Source organism: Ornithorhynchus anatinus, chromosome 4, assembly GCF_004115215.2.
Source record: "Ornithorhynchus anatinus isolate Pmale09 chromosome 4, mOrnAna1.pri.v4, whole genome shotgun sequence".
Taxonomy (NCBI): Eukaryota; Metazoa; Chordata; class Mammalia; order Monotremata; family Ornithorhynchidae; genus Ornithorhynchus; species Ornithorhynchus anatinus.
The window spans coordinates 90,042,564-90,070,327 of NC_041731.1; the positions used below are offsets into that span (position 1 = coordinate 90,042,564).

Here is a 27,764-nt window from a genome sequence, read left to right on the forward strand (position 1 = left end):
ATAAACTCCTAGTGAGCAGGGGTTGTGTTTACCTAAATATCTTTTCTGTTTTAAAGGTGTTTGTTAAGTGCTTACTATAGTAGTAGTAATAACTGTGGAACTCGTCAAGTGATTACTATGTGCCAGGCACTGTACTAAGCACTGGGGTTGATACAATCAAATCACATTCAGAGAAGCAGCGTGGCTCAGTGGAAAGAGCCCGGGCTTGGGAGTCAAAGGTCATGGGTTCGAATCCCGGCTCTGCCCCTTGTCAGCTGTGTGACTCTGGGCAAGTCACTTCACTTCTCTGGGCCTCATCTGTAAAATGGGGATTAAGACTGTGAGCCACACGTGGGGCAACCTGATTACCCTGAATCTCCCCCAGCGTTTAGAACAGTGCTCTGCACAGAGTAAGCTCATAACAAATACCAACATTATTATTATTACGTTCCCCGTCCACATGGGGCTCCTAGTCGTAATCCACATTTTACAGATGAGATAACTGAGGAACCGCCTCTCAGGGTCACACCTGGAGAATTTCCAGTACTCTATCAGCCTCGGCTATGGGAGGGAGAGTCAAGCAGAGGCCTACTCATTTTATTCCTAACTTGGCCAGTGGCTAGCAAGTGGGAGGCCAACTGCTACAAGTCAAAACTCACCTGTGCTGGGCTTCAGTGGCATGGGGGAGAGTCGAGGGCTGAGACTCAAGTTATTGCACAGAGGAGAGAATGGTAAACCACCTCTGTATTTTTACCAAGAAAACTCTATGGATATACTACCAGAACAATTGCAGATGGAGGTGGGGAATTCTGGAAGAGATGCATCCATGGCATCGCAATGGGTAGGAGATGACTCGACAGCATAAGACAACTGAGGGACAGAGAAGGGAAGTGACTTACCCAAGTTCCACAGCAGACAAGTGGCAGAGCAGGGATTAGAACCCAGGTCCATATGACTCCCCACCCACGCTCTATCCATTTGGCCACGCTGCTTCTCTATTGAATTGAACTTTCCCAAGTGATTAGTACAGTGTTCTGCACACGGTAACCACTTAATACCATTGATTGTGCTGCTCTTTTCTGTTAAAAATGAACTTGAAGGCACTACACTGAACCGAATGCTTTCATAACCCATTCTTTTCTTGAGACTGTTCCCCAGGCATATACTGCCTTGCCAAGTAAAATAAAGTATTTCTGTGAAGTCAAAATACAAACAGATGAAGAGCCAGTACAAGCAATACGCTCGTTCAGAGCGCTCAGTTGGTAGAACACGCAGGGCAGCTGCCCTGAGGGATCTACTACTAAAGAGAAGTTATGACTCCTGAAATTTTTAATCTCAGGGCTGTAAATGATTACAGGATGTCAGACCCCATCAGCTCACCAGTAACTGGGGAGTTATGTTCCTGCAGAAGGCAAACTTGAACTATAGGAGGCATGCTTGGAATAATACTACCTGTGATTGAGACTGTGAGCCCCGTGTGGGACAAGGCCTGTGTCCAACCTGATTTGCTGGTATCCACCCCAGCGCTTAGTACAGTGCCTGGCCCATAGTAAGCTCTTAACAAATACCATCATTATTATTATAACCAGACCTCCCAACTCTCACTGCATCTGGGCAGCTCGTGTTGTTAAATGAACCTTCTCTAGTTCCCCAACAGCATGCTATCCAAAGCGCCTGGTGAGAAAATAAGAAAATCGTGGCTTAGTGGAAAGAGCACGGACTTGGGAGTCAGAGGATGTGGGTTCTAATCCCGGCTCTGCCACTTATTTACTCTGTGACCTTGGGCAAGTCACTTAACTTTTCTGTGTCTCAATTACCTCATCTGTCAAATGGGGATTAAGACTATGAGCCCTACGTGGGACAACCTGACTACCTCGTATTTACCTTAGTGCTTAGAACAGTGCTTGGCATATAATAAGCGCTTAACAAATACCATTATTATTATTAATAATAATAAAATTGACTATTTCAATAATCACATTGAGTGCTTACTGTGGCGCAGAACACTGTACTAAGCACTTGGGAGAGTACAATTTAGCAGAGTTGGTAGACATGTTCCCTGCCCAACAAGGAGCTAACAGTCTAAAGGGGATATGTACTTCCATATCCACTCTTTCAGGGAGGATCAAATTGATCTAATCCAGGAAGAACCTCACCTATCTTTAAAGCCTGTGAAGAGGAGATTCTCCACCCCCTTAACTAATATTCTGGTGATTAATACTTCTCTCTTTTTTATGGTCTTGGTTGAGTGCTTATAATGCATCAAGCACCATTTAAATGTTGGGGTAGATACAAGTTAATCAGGTTGAACACAGTCCCACTTCACAAGGGGCTCACAATCTATGAGGTAGTACTGACACCGAATCCCTATTTTACAGCTGAGGACACCTAGGTACACAGAAGTTAAGCGACTTGCCCAAGGTCACACAGCAGGCAAACTGGTGGACTAGGGATTAGAAACCAAGTCCTCTGACATCCAGGCCTGTGCTCTTTCCATTAGGCCATGCTGCTTCTGATTTCTAATCCAAACCCTTCACACTGCACTGTAAACCTGTTCCTCTTTCTTCTGGTCACTATCAAATTATGTAGTCACTATCCCCTTTCCACAGTAATGCCATTTATTTAAGCCTCATTAAACCAGACTCTGATAATTTGGACCACTCTTTGCTCCTTTTAACGGCTGTCAAAATACTGTAGATTTTTGAGCTCGACAAGGAAGTTAACAAAACACCATTTAAGCAGCTAGTGGTAAGAGATATATGGAGATAGATGGGAGTCAACTGGGGAGCAGTGGCCAGTAAACACACTAGGATCTTTTGTCAATTCAGGCAGATTTACAGACATATACCTACTTATTAACAAACTAAGTTTATGTTTAGTCACCTAAAGACTAATCAATCAGTGGTATTTTTGAATGCTTAGTGGGTGCTGACGACTGCACTAACACTTGGGAGAGTACAATACAACAGAGTTGGTAGACCATGTTCCTTGACCTTAATGATCTTATATTCTAGAGGGGGAGACATACATTAAAATCGATTAGAGATATGACTGTAAGTACTTTGGTGGGGCATGGAGGGGGAGGGGTGTAGAAGACACCTAACCACAATACAATACACAGTCTGCGGTTAAAAGAAGAAAAGATTCAAGTTGCACTTGGGGTCCTCTTTCAACTTTGGTTTTAAATTACAGAGACCTTACTGTACATTTGAAGACTGTAACTATGTCCAAAAATGGTTTGTTAGGCAACTAGGGGAAATAAAGAAAGACATTAGTTGGGAATATCAATCAATCAATGTAATTTATAGAGCGCTTACAGGTGTGGATCAATGCTTAGGACAGCACAGTGCAATAGACACGATCCCTGCCAGCAAGGAGCTTACAGTCTAGAGGGGGAGGCAGACTTTAAAATAAATTATAGATGAAATACCAATGCTAACCAACATAAGCGTAGAGATCATTATAATAAGCACTTGGGAATTACAATATAGTGGATCTTTGCCCACAAAGTCTAGAGGTGGAGACAGACATTAAAATATATTAGATGAGGAATAACATGCCATTAGCCTATTTTGCGCAAAAGTGCACATATATATTAGTAAATTTATTTAGAATTATGGTGTTAAGGGCTTACTATGTGATGGATACATGACAAATGGACCAGATACAGTCCTTGTCTCACTGCCTAATAGAGAGGGAGAGCCACCTTCTCATTCCCATTTTCCAGATGAGGAAATTGAGACCCAAGGAGGTTAAGCGACTTGTCTACAGTCCCATGGTAGGCCAGTGGCCAAGCTGGAGTTGATTCCAGTTCTCCTGGCTCCCAGTGCTGTGCTCGCTTCTCTAGGCTTCGCTGGAATGGGACAGAGCTTAGAACAGTGCTTGGCATATAGTAAGTGCTTAACAAATACCATCACCATCATCATTTGAAGAACTGCAGCCTATTCTTTAGCCTGAAATTTGAGGATGTGTAGGAATTACAGTTCACAACTACAGCTGACTACACGGTCAAGTCAAAGGCATTTACTAAGCACTTGCTGAACGGTACACATTGTGCCCAATACTTGGAAGAGAATGTTACCAGGGTCTTCCCCTTTCTCTATATCCAAGTGCCCTCCACGTTGGTCATGGAGAATACCATATCCTGACTTGACTATTCCATCAGCTTCTGGCTGGTCTCTCTATCTCCGAATTCTTCCTTCTGCCATCCACACTCGATGCCCAGATCATTTTTCCAGAATCACATTCTGCCATCTACCACTTCTTGAAAAGAGCTAACAGGTGCCCATTCCTTTCCACATCGAACTAAAATTCCTAACAACTGATTTTAAAGGCACTGTCCGTTCTCTCCCTACCTATGCACTCTTCTTCCGTTATACCCCAGCTTGCATTCTTCATCGCTCCCATTAATAATTACGAAACTTGTTAAACATTTACTATGTGTTACTAAGGGCTGGGGTAGACCCAAGATAATCATGTTGGACACAGTTCTTGTCTCAAATGGGTTCACTGTCTAGGGTGGAGGAAGGAGAGAGGAGGGAGTTCTAATCCCAGCTCTACCAGATGGCTGCTGTGTAATCTTAAGCAAGTCAGTTTTTTATGGTATTTGTTAAATGCTTACTATATGCCAGACACTATATTAAGCTTGGGTAGAGATAATAGCATTGGTCACAGTCCCTCTCCCAAATGGGGCTCACAGTCTTAATCCCCATTTTACAGGTGAGGATACTGAGGCCCAGAGAAGTGAAGTGACTTAGCCAAAGTCACAGAGCAGACAAGCAGAAGAGCTGGGATTAGAACCCAGGCCCTCTAATTCCCAGTCCTGGGCTTTTTGCACACAGTTTGCATTCTCCCACCATCGAGAACACCCACTCATTTCATGTTTGGCAGACCTCAGTTCTCCCCACACTCAATGCCCTTCTGAAATCACTTCACCTCTGGAGGAATTCACCCATTAATTTCTCCTCTTCCTTGGTTTTTCAACTACCATCCCAGCACTATTCACCAACCATGTACTTCCATACTCACAAACATCTATAGAACTTTTTTTTTAACATGCCCTATTAAGTACTCACTCATCTACATATCCACTTTCCTTTTTCCTCCCTGAGTATGGTCCCAGTTCGACTGTAAACTCAAGGGCAGGGTTCATGTCATTTAAACCAATTAATACTCTCAGAATCATTTAACTAAGTGTTCTTCAAACAGTTGTCCCACAAACCCTGTTGGCTGGAAAGACAGTTACAAAAACACCAAGAAAATTAATAAACCAATCATATTTATTCCGTACTTACACTGTACTAAGCACTTGGGAGAGTGCAGTATACCTGCCATTTACCTGCTGTATGACCTTGGACAAGGCACTTAACTTCCCAGTGGCTCAGTAGCCACATCTGCAAAATGCAGATTCAATACCATTGCTCCCTCCTACTCATCAGTGGGACCTGATTATCTTGTATAATGCTTAGTATAATACTTGGCACATTGTAAGCATATAAAAATACCATGATTATTTTTATTCTTCTTGCTCAGAACTGTCATTATATTCTGTTGCTTAGTAAGTATAGGATACAATAATGCACCAAGGCAAAAAAAGGGAAAGAATCAAGGAGGTGAATATAGCATTCAGCAGACTACAAAACAGTCTGGGGTGATAATACGGCATCAAGCCTCTTGCCCGATTCCCCAGATGGTACTTGTTAAGTGCTCACTATGTGCCAGGCACTGTAACAAGCACTGGGACGGATAAAATCTAGCCAGGTTGGACACAACCCATATCCCACGTGGGGTTCAGTCTTAATCCCCATTTTCCAGATGAGTAATTGAGGCACAGAGAAGTCACTTGACTTGCCAAAGGTTACACAGCAGACACGTGGCAGAGCCGGAATTAAAACCCAGGTTGCCTGACTCCCAGTCCCATGCTCTTTCCATTAGGCCACGCTGATTCTCCTATCAAGCTCCATATCAGTTTGAAGGTCTACACAGGTACTGAGCTCATTATGGACAGGGAACGTATCTACCAACTCTTTTATACTGTACTCTCCCAAACACTCAGTAGCAGTGTGGAGCAGCGGAAAGAGCACGGGCTTTGGAGTCAGGGCTCATGAGTTCGAATCCCAGCTCTGCCATTTGTCAGCTGTGTGACTGTGGGCAAGTCACTTCACTTCTCTATGCCTCAGTTCCCTCATCTGTAAAATGGGGATTAAGACTGTGAGCCCCACGTGGGACAACCTAATTCCCCTGTGTCTACCCCAGCGCTTAGAACAGTGCTCTGCACATAGTAAGAGCTTAACAAATACCAACATTATTATTATTATTACATTGTTTGGCACGCGATAAAAGCTAAATAAATACGATTGATTGATATGTCCAACCTTCTACACCACTGTGAGACCTGAGCCTACTTCAGAAGACACATCCAACTCCTCCAGCTAGTGGAAAGAATAGGGGCCTGGGGTGCAGAGAACCTAGGTTCCAATCCTGGCTCTGCCGCTGCTCTGCTGTATGACCTTGGGCAAATCCTTTAACTTCTCCATGCCTCAGTTACCTCATCTGGAAAATGGGGACTGTTTCTTCCTCCTCCAATTTATACTGTGAGCTCCCGGTGGGACAGGGACTGCATCCCGGTGCTCAGTACAGTGCCTGGTACATAGTAAGGGCTTTAATGAATACCATTATTATTATTATCCAACCTTATTAGCTTGTTCCTACCTCATGCTTAGTACAGTGCCTGGAACATAGTAAGCACTTAAGTGTCATTAAACATAAATAAATAACATTCAAGTCCTGACCCTAGCTTTACCACCTTGGGCAAATCAACTTCTGTGGGTTGGATTTTCTCTTCTATAAAACGAATATGACATTCCTGTTCTCTCAGTTTCCAAGACTGAGAGGCCAGTGTGGGCAGGGACTCTGTCGGATTTGATAATCCTCTTCTCCATTGTTAGGCACAGACTAAGTGCTTATTTAATAATAATAATAATAATAATAATGTTGGTATTTGTTAAGCGCTTACTATGTGCAGAGCACTGTTCTAAGCGCTGGGGTTGACACAGGGGAATCAGGTTGTCCCACATGGGGTTCACAGTCTTAATCCCCATTTTACAGATGAGGTAACTGAGGCACAGAGGAGTTAAGTGACTTGCCCACAGTCACACAGCTGACAAGTGGCAGAGCCGGGATTCAAACCCTTGACTTCTGACTCCAAAGCCCGTGCTCTTTCCATTGAGTCACGCTTATTTAATACCATCATCGTGATCACTTATGAACCACTACTTAGCATTCCACGGCAGGACACTGGGTGGAACCAGACCTGAGGTGGGCTCACCAAATTAATTTCTATAGTTTTATGACAGTTGATGTGAAGCTGTTAGGAGAAGAATTATGTTATAAGGGAAAGACGGAAAGTGCAAGTTTTCTCAAATTTAGTAGGGCTAGAACGAAAAGGCTGACTTTCTATGTTTGAAAGAATGGTACCCGTAAATAATAATTTGGGTATTTAAATGATCTTACCATTAAGGTTTCACTGTAAAGAACATATTCATGAACCCCTGGCAGTAGGGTTTCTGAAAATCCTGACAACCTTTTTTCAGTAGCCTTGCAACATCTGTCAATGCAGTTGGCCACCCCTTTCAAGGATTCTACCAGATCCTCTTCTGATGCAGACCACAAGGTATGGATTGGTCCATATTCCTTCATTTCTTCAAAATATTCTAAAAGAGAGAGATTTAGTTATATGTGTCATCTGTACAGGCATATTTGAACTTGAATTGCAGACAAGTTAGTTACTGAAAACCTCAATGGACTGCAATTGTCAAAAACTACAACGCTAAAGAAAAAACCTTCATCTTGTTTTCTATTTTTGCACGAACCAATGGACGATAAGATTAGAATAAGCAATGGCCTCAAGCAATCTCTAGATTGAAAAGTTGCTGGGGGAAAATATCCAGCAAAGCCTGAAGAGAATGTAAACCAAAGCAGCCCATAGAACAACCAACATACAGGGAACCATCTCAGTATAACACGGAGCGTCTCTAATTGATTCCATCACCTCAGAGCTATCCTAGTTCCTAGACAGAAAAACAGATGTGTAGATTTTGCAAATTTAAATCTTCACTACATTCTCGGATAGTTGCGTCAGAATGTCATCCCCACGTGAGAATGCGACTGTGTCCAAGCCAATTAAGTTATATGCAGCACTTACTACAAGTCCTTGGCAGAGTAAGTGCTTAATAAATACCATTATTATAATTATTAGAGCTGTTACAGCTCCATAATCCTATTTTTAAAACTCCAGGCCAGTTAGTTACATGCAGCCAGTATCAAGTGGAAAAGATTTCAAGAAACATGACAAGCACCAACTGTGTCTGGATGTAATATTTCTGATTGTTAGATATGGTATTTCAAATATTTTTATCTTTATACTAAGATTGTGAAGCTCACACTTTCAGGTGACCTTTAGCTTCTCTATTCTTGGTTTGGTATGTTAATTAAATGGAGGCATCATTAGTGTTTGCTCAACAGAGTTTTCCCATTCAGCTATTCTAGAGTTTCCTAGCTAAAATGCACAGGAAACAGGAAGCGTATGCCGAAAAAGATGTCCCAGACTGGGAGTGTATGAGGTTATCCTATTCTTCTAATGCAAATAGATGTCTTCATTTTTACTTTTCTTTAGGAAAAAGACGAAGCAATGGATAGCAACAACACCACCAAAGAATCACAATCAACACCAAGACAGTTTCAATCAATGGCAAATTAAACAAAGCCAAAAAAACCAAACTATATTAGTTTAGTGTGTCCAGCTGTTCTGCAACTTGGGCTGTAGCCAAAAAAAATTTTCCCTTTCCATTAACTTGGGTGAGAGAGGGGAGAAAGAAACATTCTGATTATAACACAGTAACTGGGACAACTGTTTCCCAAAGCTACGAAACAGAAATAATCTAATCAATTTTAATGGGATGTTGACAAGCATATCTCACATTGAAAGGACAAAGTATGCCCTTAAGTTCTTCATGGTGACATTTAAGATGTTATATTTTGCATGAACATGAAAATAGCATAATGCAACTCTGTGAATGATAGCTCAAATTTACAGGGAAAATGTCTAGTTTTTTTAACTCAGGAAAAAAAATCCAATGAAAGAAATTATTTTCTGCCTTTGAATTTTGGACAGATTCAACCTGCCAAAGATTTTGAAGGTGGTAAAAAGAGATTATCCGATTTATTTTGATGAATCCTTTCAGTACAGTAATCACAAGTTTCTATTATGCTGCTAGTCCATTAAACTTTACAGCAGGGATGTTCTTATAAGCCCCATATACATGGAGTATTAAATATGTTGCATAAATGACTAGGAGAGTTCTGATCAATCAAACATTTATTGAGCACTGATTGTGTGCAGAGCACTGCACTACACGCATGGGAGAATACAACATAACGAGGCTACAATTGAGGCTGACTTTATAGACTGGCATCCTACTGGCAAGGAGAAGGTTGAAAGAGTGACAATTTGAAATCATCTGTAGGCAGAAAGCAATGTCAGATTGTAAGTTTTCTGATGGCATGGAATGTGTGTTTGGTTTCTGTTGAACTCCTTCCTCCAAAGTCTTACTACAGTGCTTTGCCCTCCATAGGCAAAGAAGCAACCTGAACTAATGGAAAGAGCAGGGCCCCAGGAGTCGGAGGACCTGGGTTCAAATCGTGGCTCTGCTACTTGCTTGCTGTGTGACCTTGGGCAAGTAACTTACCTGATCTGTGTCTAGTTTTCCCATATGTAACATGGGGATGAGACACCTAATTTCCCGCCCATAGACAGAGAGCCTCCAGTCTTTGATCTACCCCAGACCTCCTACAGTGCTTGATACATAGTTAGCTCTTAACAAATGCCACTATTAGTATTCAGTAGCACTGACTGAGATAGAAAGAAATTGTAAGGAGAGGCAGCAAGCAAAGTGGACGATTCTGGAGAAGCTGCTTACAGCTTGGATGTCAATATGAATCGGTCCAAGGCAGAAGCTTGAAGACCTAGTACGGAATAGTCAATCAACAGGCTGAAGGGATCCCAAAACCAAGCAGGTCACCTTTCCCAAGAGCAGGGAGAGCAGAAGGTGCCTCACCTCCAGAAAGGAAGGAAAAACTGAAGGGAGTAGGACCGAGGAGGAGAAATAAAGGGGAAACAGATGATAGAATGAAGGCACAAGATAATACGATGATATAAATTGTACAAAACCGGTCAAAAGTGAGGTGTCAGTGAGCGGTCTTCCCCGGGTGCAGCTCCGGGGCTCTGCTCCTCAAGGGAAAGACTGTACTGGCCGCCGGCAGCTATGTCCGTGATGCTCTGGGGCGTTCTGCCAGTGTGGGCCGGTGGACCTCCTGGGTGTTAAGCCAGATAGGCCATCTCCTACAGTGCTTACTGGACGTCTTGTGTCATGTGTTTGAGAAACAGCATGGCCTACTGGCTAGAGTACGGGCCTGGGACTCAGAAGGTCGTGGGTTCTAATTCTGGGTCCCCCACTTTTCTGTGTGACCTTGGGCAAGTCACTTTACTTATCTGTGCCTTAGTTACCTCATCTGGAAAATGCGGATTAAGACTGTGAGCCCCATGTGGGACAGAGACTGTCCAACCTGAATATCTTGCATCCACCCCAGTGCCTGGAACATAGTAAGCACTTAAATACCATTAGGAAAAAAAATGTGTAACAGAGCTCAAAGAAAGCATATCCTGCACTGACTTCTGGCATTTCTGGACATTCCTTGTGGTCAGTGTGGTGAGCTCTCCTGGGGCTTCCAGGGCAGAAGGGAGGTAGGTCACAGGCAGGTCCCCTTTAGGGGCTGGTCACAGGACAGGGAACTGATCATCCAACTCCCCCTTCACCAAAAATGGGAGGTTATTTCGGCCACAGACCACCCAGTATTAAACAGGGTTAGGCAATTGGGCCAATTCTAACAGGCAGGCTTGAGAGTTTTTTCTCTTTCCCTCAATTCTCACAGAAATCTTATCTCCTTCTGTCTCTGTGGCAAATCATTCAGCTACCAACTTGGGAGTAACACTTTGAGTAACACTCAACCTTCATGTGACCCACTGGCAGACTATCATCTCCTTGGCAATGCTCAAATAGCCATGCCCCTTGTGCCCTCTGAAATAAGATAATAATAATGATTATGGTATTTGTTGCCAGGCACTGTATTAAGTGCTGGGCATTCTCATAGACACTAACAACTCAAAGGACTTATGAGCGATCCCTCAGTCAAAACACTTGACTCTGGGATGGCATATATCCAGAGAAGATGGTGATCTACTCTTTCCTTAAATATATCTAGATGGACAGAATACAATCTCTCTTGAAACTAACCCCACTGTTTATCACCCTAACAGTCAATACATAACAGTATGTTCTACCAAAATCTCTCCTAATTTAAGGCTATTTCCTCTGGCATCTTTAAGATCCAAGCTGCTTCTCTCTGTATTATTCAATAATCTCCTTGATGCCTGGGCCTGATTTTCAAAACGCAGATATAGAAAGATGAATTATCATTATGATTAAGATGGTAATTGTTAAGAACTTATTACGTGGCAGGCACTGTTCTAAATGTTGGGGTAGATACAAGTTAAAAATAGACACAGTTCATATGCCACATGGGGCTCAGAGTCTTAGTAAGACGATCAGATATTGAATCCCCATTTTACAGATAAGGAAACTGAGGCACAGTGAAACAGTGTGGCCTAGAGGAAAGAGCACTAGCCTGGGAATCAGAGGACCTGTCACATGCCTCCTGTGCGACTGTGGGCAAGTCATTTCACTTCCTTGAGTCAACAGTTACCTCATCTGTTAAATAATAATGTTGGTATTTGTTAAGCACTTACTATGTGCCGAGCTGTATCAAGTTGTCCCACGTGAGGCTCACAGTCTTAATCCCCATTTTACAGATGAGGTAACTGAGGCACCGAGAAGTGAAGTGACTTGCCCAAAGTCACACAGCTGATAGGTGGCAGATCCGGGATTAGAGTCCATGACCTCTGACTCCTAAACCTGTGCTCTTTCCACTGAGCCATGCTGCTTCTCTGGGGATTAAATGGGGATTAGGACTGTGATCCCTATGTGGGACAGGGATTGGGTACAACTCGAGATTCTCATATCTAGCCCAGTGCTTAATTCAGTGCCAGGCACATAGTAAGCACTTAACAAATATTATTAAAAAAGTGACCTACCCTGAGATTAGAGCCCAGATCCTCTGACTCCCAGACCACACTACTCCTCAATTAAAACATTATAACATAATTTGGGAGATTGACTACTATCGAGAAGGACAGGTTCTGTACCATAGCCTGCCATTCCTTCAGACCAAGTACGTAAATCAGAGAGAAGACTAAGGAAATAGTGATCTGTTTTACTATTTCGTTTTTATTTTGAAGAATGCTTGTTATAGCAACAAAATCCTTTCCTATTCCTCATCATACTGTGGAAAACTTTTACTAAAAGTCCCTTTTCACTTCTTATAAGATAAATGATGATCATTACATTGTAAGATCTTTGAGAGTGTGGACTATTTTTTTCCACTTTTGTTTTATGATCCCATTTGCTCAGTATAGATGCTGGAGGACATATCAAGAGACCCAGATGCAGGTGTTAGATTACCCTTTTGACCACTGGAAAACTTCCAACTCAAAGGATTCTTGCATCATCCAAAAATCACATAAACAGTGACTCAGAATTACTGCATGCAGATGATAGTGCCTTAAAGGCCACCCTCAAGAAAACGTAAAAATGATTGGGAACTACTCCACTGAATCAGCCAGGAAAAACTGGTAGTCAATGCTGTGGACAGATCAGCATGGCATACTGCTAATGAAAAACGAGTGGCTCTTTTCAAACAAAAACTTCATAAGGAAGGATGAGGCAAAAGAGAAAAAAGAGATCCAGGTGTTGCAAATATGACAACCCAACAAGAGGCAGCATTTTTGTGCACGCAACATGGCCAGGATTGTAGGTCCCGTGTTAGCCTTTTCAGCCACATGTGCAGTTTAGGTAAACTGCCTGGTAAATTGCCCTGGTGACTTCCTCAAATATGGAGGGCAAATAGCAAACAACAAATATATACAGTGCTTGATACAGTGGGTGGTCAATAAATACTCATGATGATGATAGAATCATACCCCTGTCCATTCCACAGAGCTAAGGTTGATTGAAGGTGACAAAGATGGGAGAGGGTTTGTCCCAGGGGAGAAACTGAAAGAAAAGGGACTAGAAAACGGGGAGCACTTTATTGAAGAATTCATACTTCTGTGGGGCAGCAAATATTAAGATCACTATGTGCCTTCCCACCCTCTGACAACCTCTTTTCTTGGAAAACTATAAAACCCACTACCCTCTGCAACAGCTCTCTAGCTTGTGGCCCAACTCTCCCCCATAAAACACATTCCCTTAGAACACTGCTTTTGAGATTCTACTCTCTTTACCCTCATGTCTGTCTTACCCCTATTCTGATGAGCTAATTAGGGTAATAAGAAGATTCCAAGACAACAAGCACATTTACCTATGTACGGGGTACAGCTTTTTCAGGCAAATTCTCAGCACTCAATGTGCAACACCCCCAGCAAATCTGCTATGTTAAACTACACTGAGAAAAAGGCAGCATTTAGTAGTTCCACCTACCCCTTTCTTCCTTGTAAATTCTATGAGATATTTTGTCTATCAAGTTTATTTTCTGGCTAAATATTTCCACGTAGTCACTCATTTCGATGAATTCATCGGGGCGGTTTTTCACCCCTCTCACAGAGGAGGCTACAGCTCTGACTGTTTGTCCCATCCGGCTAAGCAAGCCAGGACCTTGCTTCTTGTACGAGGAAAGTTCCTAGAATCAAAACACAACATTTGAAGTGGGACACGTGAAAACATTCCTTAGTTCGAAGAGGAAAACAATTGATAAAACACTGTAATTTATAAATCACATAACGTCGAGTTCCCAATTACTCTCTAGTCAGTACGGTTTGTGTCCATTATTTCCTTGCCCTGAATGGTACACTCCATTCCAGGCTTCTTTCTTTATTTGCATAGGGATATGCTGAAATGGAAAACGAATGAATACTGTGGCTTCTTTCAAGGCAGAGGGCTTGGAGAGGGAGAAGCAGGCAGTCAAAGAAGATTAGGAGTCTTCACTGCATAGTAGAGCTTTTATGTCTAAAGCTACTGCTGCTGTAGTTTGGCTTTAGGAAGCTTTGGAAGGCTTGATAACGTTTATGCCACTAGATTACTGGCTACAACATTTCAGAAGCAATAAATGTTGAAGTGACCGACTGTGCATGCAGTGACCCTTCTTTAACAATCAATAGAATTTACTGAGCACTTACTGTGTGCAGAACACTGTACTAACTGCGTGGGAGAGTACAATATAACAGATCTGGTAGATGTGACTTAACAGAAAGAGCACGGGCTTGGGAGTCAGAGGTCGTGGGTGCTAATCCCAGCAGTGTGACTTTGGGTGAGTTACTTCACTTCTCTATGCCTCATCTGTAAAATGGGGATTAAGGCTATGAGCCCCACCTGGGACAATCTGATTATCTTGTATCTACCCCAGCGTTTAGCACAGTGCTTGGCACACAGTAAGTGCTTAACACATACTATTATTATTATTACCCACAATGATCCTATGGTCTCTTTACCCGGAAATCCCATTCACCTGATACTGCTTAGGATCTACGACTGATCCTAGGAAATACTGAAGACAGCTAATCCCGTGAAGTCTCTTCTGCAAACATCAGCATCTTCTAAAGTTTCAATTTTTGAAAGTGGATTGAGACCATAAAATCAATTCCAATGCCTAAAACCTTCCAGTCTTTATGATTCTCAATCAGTATTGTCGGAAAATGATTTATATTCAGTAAAATAACTTTAGGATTCTTCTGTCCGACTTGCAGCCTCTTAAGTAGCGACTTAGGCTGGATAGTCATTGTCAGGTAATCTCTGCAATAAATTATCTAACGCTGACCCTTGTCACCAATAATCTTTCCTGAGGAGCTATGATTTATTAATTCATAAAAGATCACAACAGAGAGAGGGTTTTGCACTACAAAAGTCTTAGAAATGATGCCATGAGAATTAGCTTAGTCTTATGATGACATTCAGGAAAACTACACTGTTTTAAAGTAGCTTCCCTGTGAGATTCTTCTCTCCTAGAAGGGGCATGCTGGCAAAGAGGTATGCAAAAGGAATGGAAATACTTAATCTCCACCCATCCCTAACTGCCAACACATTCAGGCATTTGCTTATCAGTTAACAGCATACCTGAATAAACAGAACATATTTTTTAAAGTGCTGAGTACCAAAGAGCACCCATGTAATCTGCTTCCAGAGAGGAGGGGGGTAACAGAAACAACTCCCATTAGATAGAAAAGGTTACAGTCTGAGTCACCACAAAGGAAAGATTAACTCTCAAGCATCTCTGTAGCTGGAAGGGTGACTAGGCTTAGTACAGTGCTCTGCACAAAGCAGGTACTCAAATAAATAAATGAATCACTGACTGAATGATTGGGGATTCCATAAAGGTCTCCCTCCTTTAATCCTGCACTCTGAAAGAGCAGACTAGAACCACAAAGGTCCTTGGTCCCACATTTAGACCACTGCTATTTCAAGCTTGACTCCACTCTCTGTTGAATCAAGACTGGCATGCAACCCAAGTCAACAGGAACCTCAGAGGTACTTGGTACCAAGCATGGGTACATGCTTGGCCTCAGCAGCAGCCATCTTGAAAGTGTTAAGGGGTCATGGCAACATGTGGAACTATGGAGTTAAGTCTGGTCTACTGTGTTTGTGATTCCCACATTCCACTTCTCCCTTTCTGCATCCATTTCCACCTTACCCAAACCACCAAGAAGCCGGGGGAACTGGTTTTCTAGACTGCTAGCTCGCTGTGGGGAAGGAACGTGGCTGCCAATTCTGTTGTGTTGCACTCTCCCAAGCACTTAGTACGTTGCTCTGTACATAGTAAGTGCTCAATAATCATGCTCAATAATCACCACTAATGATGATGCTGCTTCCCAGCACCACTGAGGCCACAAACCAGAGTGTCGCCATCATGGTAGCCTCCCAAGAACACTGGCCAACCACAGTCACCCTCATAACTACTGCTCTATTCCGTGCCCTGAAGAAACTGGTCATCTGTGCTGACCTGCCTGTGCCCATGCCTGGATGGCTTTGTGTCTGCTCATTCCTATGAATAAGTCTCTGTACATAAGAAATCACACCAAGTGAAGCACAAGTGCTTTTGTAGTTTTATAAAGAACTTTGCATATTTCTAGTTATTTTTGATACTCTATTCTTCACACTGTGTGCTCACTTTGGAAGTTCAGCCTTTTACACGATTTCCACTTCCTCTGTGTAGATGACTCATAAATCACCATTTAAAATGCTGACCTCACTACTCTACAATCTCATATTTCTTCCAGCCTTTAGGAATCCCCATTCAGATGACTGGCCAGCAACTGAAACTTAACATTGCCTAAAATGATTATTCTTATTGCCCCGACTCGCTTCCTTTGCTCTACCCGCCTCCCCCACCCACAGCACTTGTGTATACATATACATATTTATAATTCTATTTATTTATATTAATGATGCGTATATATCTGCAATTCTATTTATTTATATTGATGCTATTGAAGCCTGTTTACTTGTTTTGATGCCTGTCTCTCCTCTTCTAGACTGTGAACTCATTGAGGACAGGGATTGTCTCTGTTGCTGAATTGTACTTTTTCAAGTGCTTAGTACAGTGCTCTGCCCACAGTAAGCGCTCAATAAATACAACTGAATGAATGAATACCATCCTCCCTGTCCCAGCAACTTTGGTGTCAAGATTACCTCTAAATCCTTGTTAGTTCTTTTGATATATTTCATTGTTCTACCCCATATTCTCTAATCACATAACTGCCATCCTTCATCCTTCACTCACCTCCTGACCTGAATTCCATAATAGCCTCCTTACTGACTCCCTGACTCCAGTTTCTCCTAACTACAGTCTACCACACTATCAGTCCTATTTACCGAGTACTTACTGTTTGTAAGACACTGTACTAAGTGCTTGGTAGAACACAAGAGTTGGTTGGCACGTCATCATTCTCACACCTGTTCTCCCTCCTGATCAGACTGTTCAAGACTGCATTTGACCTGATTAATTTGCATCCGCCACAGCATTTAGAACAGTACTTGACACAGAGTAAGTTCTTAAATACCATAAAAAAAAGGTCAGCCCTTATTTCCCTCTATAAATCTGTAATGGCTCTACAATCCTACCATATAAAGCAAAAATTTATAATCACTGCCTTCAAAGTTTTTCATCATTTGGTTCTTTCTTGCTTTTGTGCCCTTTTGATAATTAATGATCTATCATAATAATGATAATAATAATCATGATATCTGGTAAGCACTTACTATGTGTTCTAAGTGCTGGGGTAGATACAGGCTTATCAAATTGGACACAGTCCTTGTCCCACATAGGGCTCACAGTTTTAATCCCTGTTTTACAGATGAGGAAACTGAAGCTCAGAGAAGTGAAATGGCTTGCCCAAGCTCACACAGCAGACAACTGGGGGATCTGGGATTAGAAGCCAGGTCCTTCTGACTTCAAGCTCTGTGCTCTATCCATTGGGCCACATCTCCTCCAACACCTTAACTCAGTCTCCTCTCCTCTTAAGATGACCTAATTAGAGGCCTAATTCTCTGATCTCCTAACTATTGCTAGTTTTTTCCACTGCCTGGAATATTCCCTAACCAAATTACAGCTCCCCTTTGCTTAAAGTCCCCCTAAAACATCACCTCCTCCAGGTGGCAGGTCATGATTAATCTCTTACCACTTTACTGTTCTGTATCAGTCACTACCTGCATTTTTTCTCATTCATTTATTCACTTGCATCATGTTTAACGTTTGCATATTCATCCGTCCACCTCTATCTCCACCATTAGAATGCAGTTTCCACAAAGGCAGGGATTACATTTTCCACTTATACCGGATGTTCACCAGCCCCTATTATAATGTTCTGCATAAAGTAGGTACTCAATAACTACTGTTAATTTTAATGACCATGTTTATAATACGGATATCAGATTTTTAGGGCACTTGGATTACGTACAAATTTATTAAATATCAACATTTGCCTTATGCCGACAAAGATTATGGACAAAATCAAATCTTTCATTTACAATAACAGATCACGTAAGTAAAAATTGAAGCTCTTTACCCATGCTTGTGCAGTAAGAAACACCTTGAAGTCTTCATTGAAAGTTAAAGTTGGATGATCAGCAATTCGGTTTAAAAATTTATGTAATGCTTTTTTGCGAGTCTCAATGAAATCATCATTAAATCGTTCCACCATTCCTTTCATTATAAACTTTTCTGGCAAAGGCTAAGAAAAAGAAAAAAAAGAATCCCCAAATTATATTTAATAGCAAGTATAGATAATTCTCTGTTGTATGGCTCTAGGATTAGATTATATTACTTTACAAAGGAAAACACAAAATACATATGCACAATTCAATAACAGTGATGAATGATAATGAATGAAAACAAAAGCCTAAGACATTTGACAAAGTCTAAGAAAAAATGTAATTTGATCATTGTGTCCTCATATTCATTTATGAAGATTGTAATTAAGTTATTTTAAAGAGCTAAAAGTAAATCCTTAATTTACTAAATATTTCAGGATAAAATAATCGTGGTGGCATGACAAAGCAAAATACTTACAGGAATAATCAGAGTGGGATGTGCATCCTCAAGTTTACCTTTTAACCAAAGAAAATCTTGATAACGTCTTCGTACTTCATACTCACTAGCGTCAAACTCACCACGAGATGTCTGAAGAAGAACAACAAAAAAAATTAAACTCTAACTGCAATCTAAGTAGGTATTTGTTTTATGTCATTTAAAACATTCTGGAATAAATCAGAACTGCTAAGGAAAAGGAACATTAAATTATTCAGTGTGCCAGATGAACATTAATTCTGTGAAGTGATCTACTCTTGCTGCCGATGAAATAAACTTTTTTTCTGTATTTCCAAAAAGAAAGCAAATAAATTTAAAATCAAAGCAGAGAAAAAAAATCTCTTCGAAGGGCCAGCTGTCTTCCACAATTTATCAATCCACCAGTATTTTGGGCATGGTTTTCTTCCTAGCATGAGTGTACATTCTGATTTTAGGCATGAAATAGAATGTTTCCCTAAAATGATTAGAAGTCATAACTCTTTTTAGAACGTGAAGAATGAAAACCTAACCGAGGAAAATATTTTCCTCTATCTATGCAAATTAGGTAGCTCTTAGAAGCTCTTGCAGATGGAAAGTGGTATCTTGAATGGCAGTTGGATTGTTGTTTGATAAAATGCTATCGACGCACATTTGATTTCACAAGAAATCGTGCTGTCAGTTTTAATCTCAACTCACTTCCCAGGCAGCTTTGCATAAGATTTATATTTTTGCCCTTTAATAGATGCTGAGTAACCAACACATACATCCACATAAGAAGGGAACCAATTACATATTAAATCCCAAATTCAGAAAAGGACAGGACTGCATGCCTAACCCCTGTTTCCCAATCCAAATTCTCCAAGAAAAAAATACCAGAGAACATAGTTACCACCTTTCACAAGCATATCAATTGTATTTATTGAGCGCTTACTGTGTGCAAAGCATTGTACTAAGTGCTTGGGAGAGTACAACTGAGTTGGTAGACACATTCCCTGCCCACAATGAGCTCAGAAATTTCTCAGAAGAGATCAATACCTGGGATTAATATCACTTTGCAAAAGAGATGGATATTTTGATCAATTAATCCATAGAATTTTATCTATGTCTATGAATCCCCATTTCTTAAATTTCTCACATTTGAAGATAATGTTTACAATACGCAGGCACAAGGCTGCTGTTCTTGTGCTTTTTCTGAAGGAGGTGCGTGGGCTGAGGAATTTTAAAATTCCTTAAAACACTTTAAAATACTAGCTGAAAACTTTCACTGGAGTTAAACACATTTTTGAATTTAAGACACTTTAGATGAAACCATAGCTTTATTAACTGAATCATGATTTTTCTGCCAAATCTTTTAGAATACTCATCTCCCACTATATGACTGCCAATATTCTTTCTCCGTATACCATGCATTTATAAGAGCAACGTGCTTGAAGAGCTATGCAATGAGTGCATATCTGAGACTCTATACAAATCCTCAACTTTTTGGACCAAAAAAAACCAACAAAAAAACCCCAAGTAGTACCCTGGTGGAGATAATTATGTACTCTGGGAATGCTGCCCACATTGAAACAAAAAAAAAGAATCACCAGAATAAAGTGACTACAGATGTGGCTAGTAAAGCTCAGGAATGCATAACATGATAATCATCAATGGTATTTATTAAAACTTATTACGTGCCAAGCACTTAGGAAAGTACAATAGTTGTAGATATATTTCCTGCCCACAGTCAGTGCCCAGTGAAGTCACTCTTGCAATGACGAAAACACACAGAAGCAAGTAATAGGAGAAGCACACGAACTTGGGGGAAAAAGATATTTTTGGTCTTGAATTTCAACAAAGCGTTAGCAGCTGTGATGTGTTACATCTGGAACTATGAACCTCCACAGCCCAGCAAGGGAGAAGACACAATCAGATTCATTGAATGCTTATTCTAGGCAGAACACTGTATTAAATGCTTCGGGGAGTAAAATAGAATCAGTAGGCATGATTCTTACTTTCAAGGACCTGAAAACCTAGTGAAGGTGACTGGCTTGGGAGTCAGAGCACTTGGGTTCTAATCCTGGCTCTGCCATGTGCAAATCACTTCTCTTCTCTGCGCCTCAGTCACCTCATCTCTAATGTGGGGATTCGATACCTGTTCTTCCTCGTACTTTGACTGTGAGCCCAAATTGACTGTCATCCTGAATTTCCCCAGGGCTTAGAACAATGCTTGAAACACAGTAAGCACTTAACGAATTCCACAATAATAATTATTACTCTTCGATAATAAAATGAGGAAAACATGAACATAAATTAGTGCTTAAATAATAGGTTAAAGGAGTTTGGGAGTACATCCATTAAAGCTATTTGAGCATTTACTAGTGGGGGAGTTCTGATAGGAGGGGACTGCAGGGGCCATGTGACTGCAGTTTTTTCCCTACCCTGCTCTCCAGTGGGATGGGCAAGAGAACGGAAAGAGAATTACACAGTTGGAGGTTACAGATGGTATGTTATGGATCACTGGGGTGTTTAAGAAAGCAGAGAGAGACAGGATTTGACCTGGTCAGTTGGATTTGAATGGGATGTAAAGCTGGAAGAAGCATCACGGCCTAGTGGAAATATCAGGGGCCTGTTGAGTCAGAGGACTGCCAAGTGCTTGCTGTATGACCTTGTGCAAGTCACTTAACTTCACTGTGCCTCAGATTCCTCAACTGTAAAATGGATGAAATACCTGGTTTCCCTCCTACTTGGACAGCGAGCCCCAGGCGGGACAAGGACTGTGTCTGATCTAATTACCAAGTAACTACCCCAGCACTTTGTCATATGTGTTTGACATATAGTGAGTGCTTAAAAAAATACCATTTGAAAAAAATAAGAAGTAATAGCAGCGTGAAGCAGCATGACTTAGCGGAAAGAGCACGGGCTTGGGAGACGGAGGGCATGGGTTCTAATCCCAGTTCCACCACTTGTCTGCTATGTGACTTTGGGCAAGCCACTTAACTTCTCTGTGCCTCAGTTATCTCATCTGTAAAATGGGCATTGATACTGTAAAGCCCCCATGGGACAACCTAATTACCTTGTATCTATCCCAGCGCTTATAACAGCGCTCAGCACAGAGTAAGTGCTTAACAAATGCCATCATCATAATAATTCTAGTCAGTGCTAGAATGAGTGGGGTAGATCAGCAAGATTACCCCATGCCTGGGTACTTATACCCATGGCATAATCTCCCTGATTACATTGAGTCTGGGAAAAACAACTGGGGCAAGGGCAAATCAACCCCCCAAACAATGGCTCATGGGCCCACTCCAGGGAATATAGCAATGTAAGGAGCAGAATAAATGTAGTTACAAGTTGTTTTACTCCTCATATGAACTGTTCTCACCCCCGGACCAAGCCTGGAAGCAACAACCTGGCACCAATTAACTTGTTCCCAGCCTGCACTATCCCTCAGATGGCCTGTACGAGAACCTTGGAAGCCAGATTGTTGAGGGTCTAGGAGGGAGTTGGAGGAGGGCGGTGCAAATAACTCATTTAAGGATTTTGGTCAGAAATGGTACGAGGAGCATGGGACGATGGCTGGATTGGGCAATGGGGTCTAAAGAGATTCGTTTAAGGTAGAGGACATGTGGGTCTGTGCAAAAGCAGAGGGGGAATAAAAGAGCTATCAGAAAGCGAAGGGTTGAAGATGGTGGTCGGGGGGGAAAAAAAAGAGGGGACGTGTTAGAAGAAGCTGTGAAGGGATGGAGTTGGAAGCACAGGTGGAGGGCTGGATTTTGAAAGCAGGCAGGGGACCTCCTAAGAGATGGCAGGAAAGAATGAGAGAGTGGATGGAGGGATAGGATAGAGCTGGGAAAGTAAAGGAGATATTTGGGGGAATTCAGCCTGAATTAAGTTTTATTAACATGTCAGATACTGGACACATTTCACCTTCATTTTTTTGGAATTCCTCAATTGACAAAGGGCTTCTTTTTCGCTCCTCCTTTTGGGCACTTTCCAAAGGTGGTGTTTATTCCACACTCTTTATTAAACTAAACTAATCATTAGCTCACTTTAATACTAAGGGACTATTTCAAACATTCAAGAAATCAGTTAATGGTGTTTACTGAGCACTTACTGTGTGCAAAGCACTGTTTTATGCGCTTAGGAGAGTACAATAGAGTAAGTAGACAAGATCCCTTCCCCCGCAAAGAGCTTACAACCTAATGGGGAACAGGGATACTAAAATTGCAAATCGGGGGAAGTAATCAAGTTTAAAGATACGTACATAAATTCCTTGTGCATTCACTGCTACAAGTCACTTAATGGTCTCTCAGACTCAAAATATTTGATGTCACTCTCAAAGAACCAAACTACTATCAAGAAGTTAATATAGGTCTGGAAGACATTAGATATTTTGAATTTGGGCAGAATTCAGATCGGGAACAATTAAGGCTAATGATATGAATAATAATAAAAATAATCACAACAACAATATTTGTTATAGACTTTCATTATGCCAAGCACTGTGGTGAATAATAATAATAATGATAATAGAATTTGTTAAGCACTTACTATGTGCCAGGCACTGTACCAAGCACTGGGTTGGATACAAGCAAATCAGGTTGGACACAGTCCACATGGGGCTCATGGTCTTAATCCCCATTCCGTAGTTGAGGTAGCTGAGGCACAGGGAAGTGAAATGATTTGCTCAAGGTCATCTGGCAGACAAGCAGCAGAGCTGGGATTAGAACCCGGGTCCTTAAGACTCTCAGGCCGGTGCTCTATCCACTGGGACACACTGCTTCTCTTGTTGGGGAAGATACAAGTTGATCTAACCAGTCCCCGTCTCACAATCTAAGAAGTTAAGAGAATAGGTGTCTTCTCCCCATTTTACAGATGAAACGGAAGCACAGAGCACTTATGTGACTTGCTCAAGTTTGTGATATTAGAACCTGGATCTTCTGACTACCAATTCCACACTCTTTCCTCTAGGCCAGGGTGCCTTCTTATTCTGTGATGTGGGAAGTGAAGAAAAATAATTTGACTTTTGTAATGTATTGTCAGGGAAAGAAATCTGGCAGAAAGGCTAACAATTGAGAGATCCAGAAAGAGAAACACAGAACATAGCTGGATTGAGCTGTAGAACCCTGGCATCTTATTTGGATTTTTGATGAATAACTAATGGATAATTGACTATACAATATTATAGAGGCAGTGTGGTCTGGGAGAAAGGGCTTGAGGCTGAAAGATAAAAGAAAAGACAAGGTTCTAGGCCCAGTTCAGCACCTGTGACCTTGGGAAACACCTGACCTTTATTAAACTCAATTTCAAAACCCAGACCTGCTCTTTCCTAATCTGTAGGAAAGCTGTGCGGACAAATGAGATAAGATGTGAAGGGACTTTGAGTTCTTCCCCAGAAAGGCAGCATACAGTAGACAGTATTATTATATTATTTTGCATTTTAATGAAATGTTTTCTGTTCTGTAATTGCACCCTGAAGAGATTTTATCATGAAAGGAGCAATTATGTAAAGAGGAAAAATAAAAAATAATGTATTTATACGAATACTTGCAATGGCTGTGAATTGGGTCATTTTGCATTCTAAGCCAGTTTTGTACCAAGGGGTGCAATTTTCACACCCAAAAGCAAATTATCACCACATACACTGGCCCTACTAGATGCCATTTACTACCACAGCTTCCTCCACACACTCGGACTTCGTTGTACATTTAGAGAACAACGGAAGAAAAACGCCCATCGGCTAAAACCCCTAAACTGTGAAAAAAGTTGGACAAATAGTCAACAGTCATCAAATTTCAAAGGAATCACGTGGCTGAAAGTAGTTCGTAAAATTTACCTTAGTCGTGATTCTGTAAGTAATGAAAGTTTCAATTGCAGTAATGTGGCTTTCGGGATCATCGACGGTAATGAAGAGATCTTTCAGGTCTGGCTCATCTTCAAACTTATATTGGTTTACCATAGACAAGGGAGATGTTGGCAAAGGACTGAAGGAATTCATATCTGCCAATGAGGTGTCCTAATGAATAAAACATTTGAGACGTTATTGTCGGCAGAAAATTGTTTCTCATCCCATACTTCCATAATCCAAATAAAATCGATAGTTCCAGTAGCCAGAATTGACCAAATCCTGGTGGGCTAGTACCCACAGGACCCATTTGAGTTGCTTGGGACCGAGCAGCTCCTTGAGAACTTCTGAGGGTTAGGAAACGGAGCCTAAGTTTAGAGGTGGGTGGTGAGGCTTGATCTGTCACTGAGGCAGTCGTATTTATTAAGCACTCACTGTGTGCAGAGCACTGTACTAAGCACTTGAGTACCATACAATAATGTAATAGACATTCTCTGCCCACAATGAGCTTACAGTTCAGAGGGGGAGACAGACATTAATATAAATAAAGATATGCACACAAGTGCTGTGGGGCCAGGGGAGGGAAGATGAATAAAGGGAGCAAGTCAGGGCGACACTGAAGGGAGTGGGAGAAATGGAAAGGAGGGCTCAGTCAGGGAAGGCCTATTAGAGGAGATGTGTAAGGCTTTGAAGGGGTGGGGAGAGTAATTTTCTGCTGGATATGAGGAGGCATCTGCTTCTCAGTTGCTCTCCTGCCCATTCTCCCTTCAGCTTTCAAGGCTTCATTTCAGGGATTTCCTGCTAAGATTTTTCTTAGCCAGTCTGGGCCTTGGAACTGCTATTTAGAACAATTTATACTTGCACGCATTTACTACAATAATAATAATAATCATGGTATTTGTTAAGCACTTACGATGTGCCAAGCACTGTTCTAAGTGTTAGACTAGATATAAGGTAATCAGATTTTCCCACATGAGGCTCAGAGTCTTAATCCCCATTTTACAGATGAGGTAACTGAGGCACAGAGAAGTTAAGTGGCTTGCCCAAGGTCACACAGCAGACAAGTGGCAGAGCTGGAATTAGAGCCCATGTCCTCTGATTCCCAAGCCCGTGCTCTTTCCACTAAGCCAAACTGCTTCTCTATCACAAGTGGGGTGTTTTCTTAATACTTGCATGCCGAAACTCAGATACACATACTCATCTTAAATAAATCACTCAGCTTTGGAAAACATATTTTGCCTCTGTTTTTCCCCCCTGCCATTCACCTTTTCTACACCCAAACACAGAAAATCCCCAAAAGAAAACAAAAATCTATAGCTCTTCATGAAGGCCCTCCAGGAAGGGTCATGGAGAGTCACTGAATTCACCTCGTTAAACCATCAAGCAGAAGTGTACCTTTTACAAAACATCTAGCATATTGTATTGATCAGTGGCAAGTCATTTATGTAGTACTTTTTCCCAATTCCAAATTTTTAATTACAAAATCTACAAAGAAATAAAAAATTAACAGACTTTCAGTTCATGGAGCTGGATCCACTGTTTGCTGAAATTGCATGTGGCAATTTAGCCACATGATTTTTTTTTTTTTGGGGCTATGGAAACCTAATCATTGCAAACCACTTCTATTTTACTCAAGAGCATACGTAATTTAACTTTGTTTTTTCTGGATGAAAACATAGACTTTTTATAGAGCATAAAGACTGCAGAACTTCAGTGTGTTTGGGTGGTATCATAAATCTAACCAGGAGGAAATATTTTAGGCTTCATTTCAGAAAGTGAGAGAGACTTGTGAAAAGACTTGTTCCAAGTACCACTCCCTAAGCACTGAGCCCAACTTTAAAGCATCCAGAATATTTTGGTTTCATTATTGGACTGTTTAATCTTCAAAAGAACAAAAAGATAAACCTGCTTTAAGTAAATACTCAGTTCTTGGAAAATCTGTAGCGTAAGGTAACAAAGAAAAATGAAGCGTTCCAGTTTGGATAGAAAAGTTAATTAACTGGAATGACCTATACTTAAACTTTTCTGACTGGTTTTCTGACAGAGATGCAGTAATGGGGAGTCACAGTTTATTCTTTCCCAACAAAGGTCTTTAATCACTACTAAAACCCATGCCCGCTCTTTCGTAAGCTTTTGATTCCTTGGCTATAGATGTGGGAGGGAGACAATAGCTACGATTTTATGCACTTTAAACACTATTTCTCTTTTAGGGATTGGTGATGAGGTCATGACTAAAACCTCAATGTAAGTTTCCCCTTTCTTCTAAATAATTTTAAAAGTCTAGATTGTGAGCCTTGTCTGTCCAATTGCAGAAAAATCAAAACAAGGAAAGAAAGCTATTTAATTCTATTATTTTAAGCCAAAATTTACACATTTACTAACAAGAGTAACAAAATAAAAAGCAGCTCAATGATACATTTCAGGTAAACACAGTAGAAAGAAAATGGATCTTCTTTTGGAAGGAAATGCTTGTAGCAGGAATCTCTTGGTCATTAGATCATAGAGTGCCTCCTGAAAACGCCGAGAAGCAGTGTGGTTCAGTAGAAAGGGAACTGGCCTGGGAGTCGGGAAGGCTAACCTCGGTTCCACCATTTGTCTGCTTTGTGTCCTTGGGCAAGTCACCTCACTTTTCTGTGCCTCAGTTCCCCCATCTGTAAAGTCTATGAGCCCCATGCGGGACAAGGACGGCTTCAACTATCATCTCTATGCAGATGACACTCAAATCTCCATCTCCTCCCCTGTTCTCTCCTCCTCCCTTCAGGCTCTTATCTCCTCCTGCCTCCAGGATGTTTCCACCTGGATGTCTGCCCGCCACTTAAAACTCAACATGTCCAAAACTGAGCTCCTCATCTTCCCTCCCAAGCCCGGTCCTCTCCCTGACTTCTGTCACTGTGGACGGAACGACCATCCTTCCCGTCACACAGGCCCGCAACCTTGGTGTCATCCTTGACTCAGCTCTCTCATTCACCCCACAAATCCAATCCGTCACCAACGCCTGCCGGTCTTACATTTACAATATTGCCAAGATCCGTCCTTTCCTCTCCATCCAAATGGCTATCATGCTGGTACAAGCTCTCATAATATCCCGACTGGATTATTGTGTCAGCCTTCTCTCTGATCTCCCTTCCTCCTCTCTCTCCCCACTCCAGTCTATTCTTCATTCTGCTGCTCGGCTCATCTTCCTGCAGAAATGCTCTGGGCCTGTCACTCCCCTCCTCAAAAACCTCCA

At 41.5% G+C, this 27,764-nt stretch overlaps 1 protein-coding gene across 2 annotated transcripts in view; it reads right to left on the reverse strand.

Moving 5' to 3' along the window:
• The window catches only part of SNX7 (sorting nexin 7), a 79,688-nt gene that overhangs the window by 40,105 nt on the left and 11,819 nt on the right, over positions 1 to 27,764 (reverse strand). For both annotated transcript variants that reach the window (XM_007664205.3, XM_029062994.2), the window contains exons 2-6: positions 24,527 to 24,706; positions 18,712 to 18,822; positions 18,209 to 18,373; positions 13,632 to 13,830; positions 7,492 to 7,691 (exon numbers count right to left, since the gene is read on the reverse strand). In XM_007664205.3, the coding sequence (XP_007662395.1) occupies positions 7,492 to 7,691; positions 13,632 to 13,830; positions 18,209 to 18,373; positions 18,712 to 18,822; positions 24,527 to 24,706 (855 nt within the window). The remainder of the gene's footprint in view (positions 1 to 7,491; positions 7,692 to 13,631; positions 13,831 to 18,208; positions 18,374 to 18,711; positions 18,823 to 24,526; positions 24,707 to 27,764) is intronic.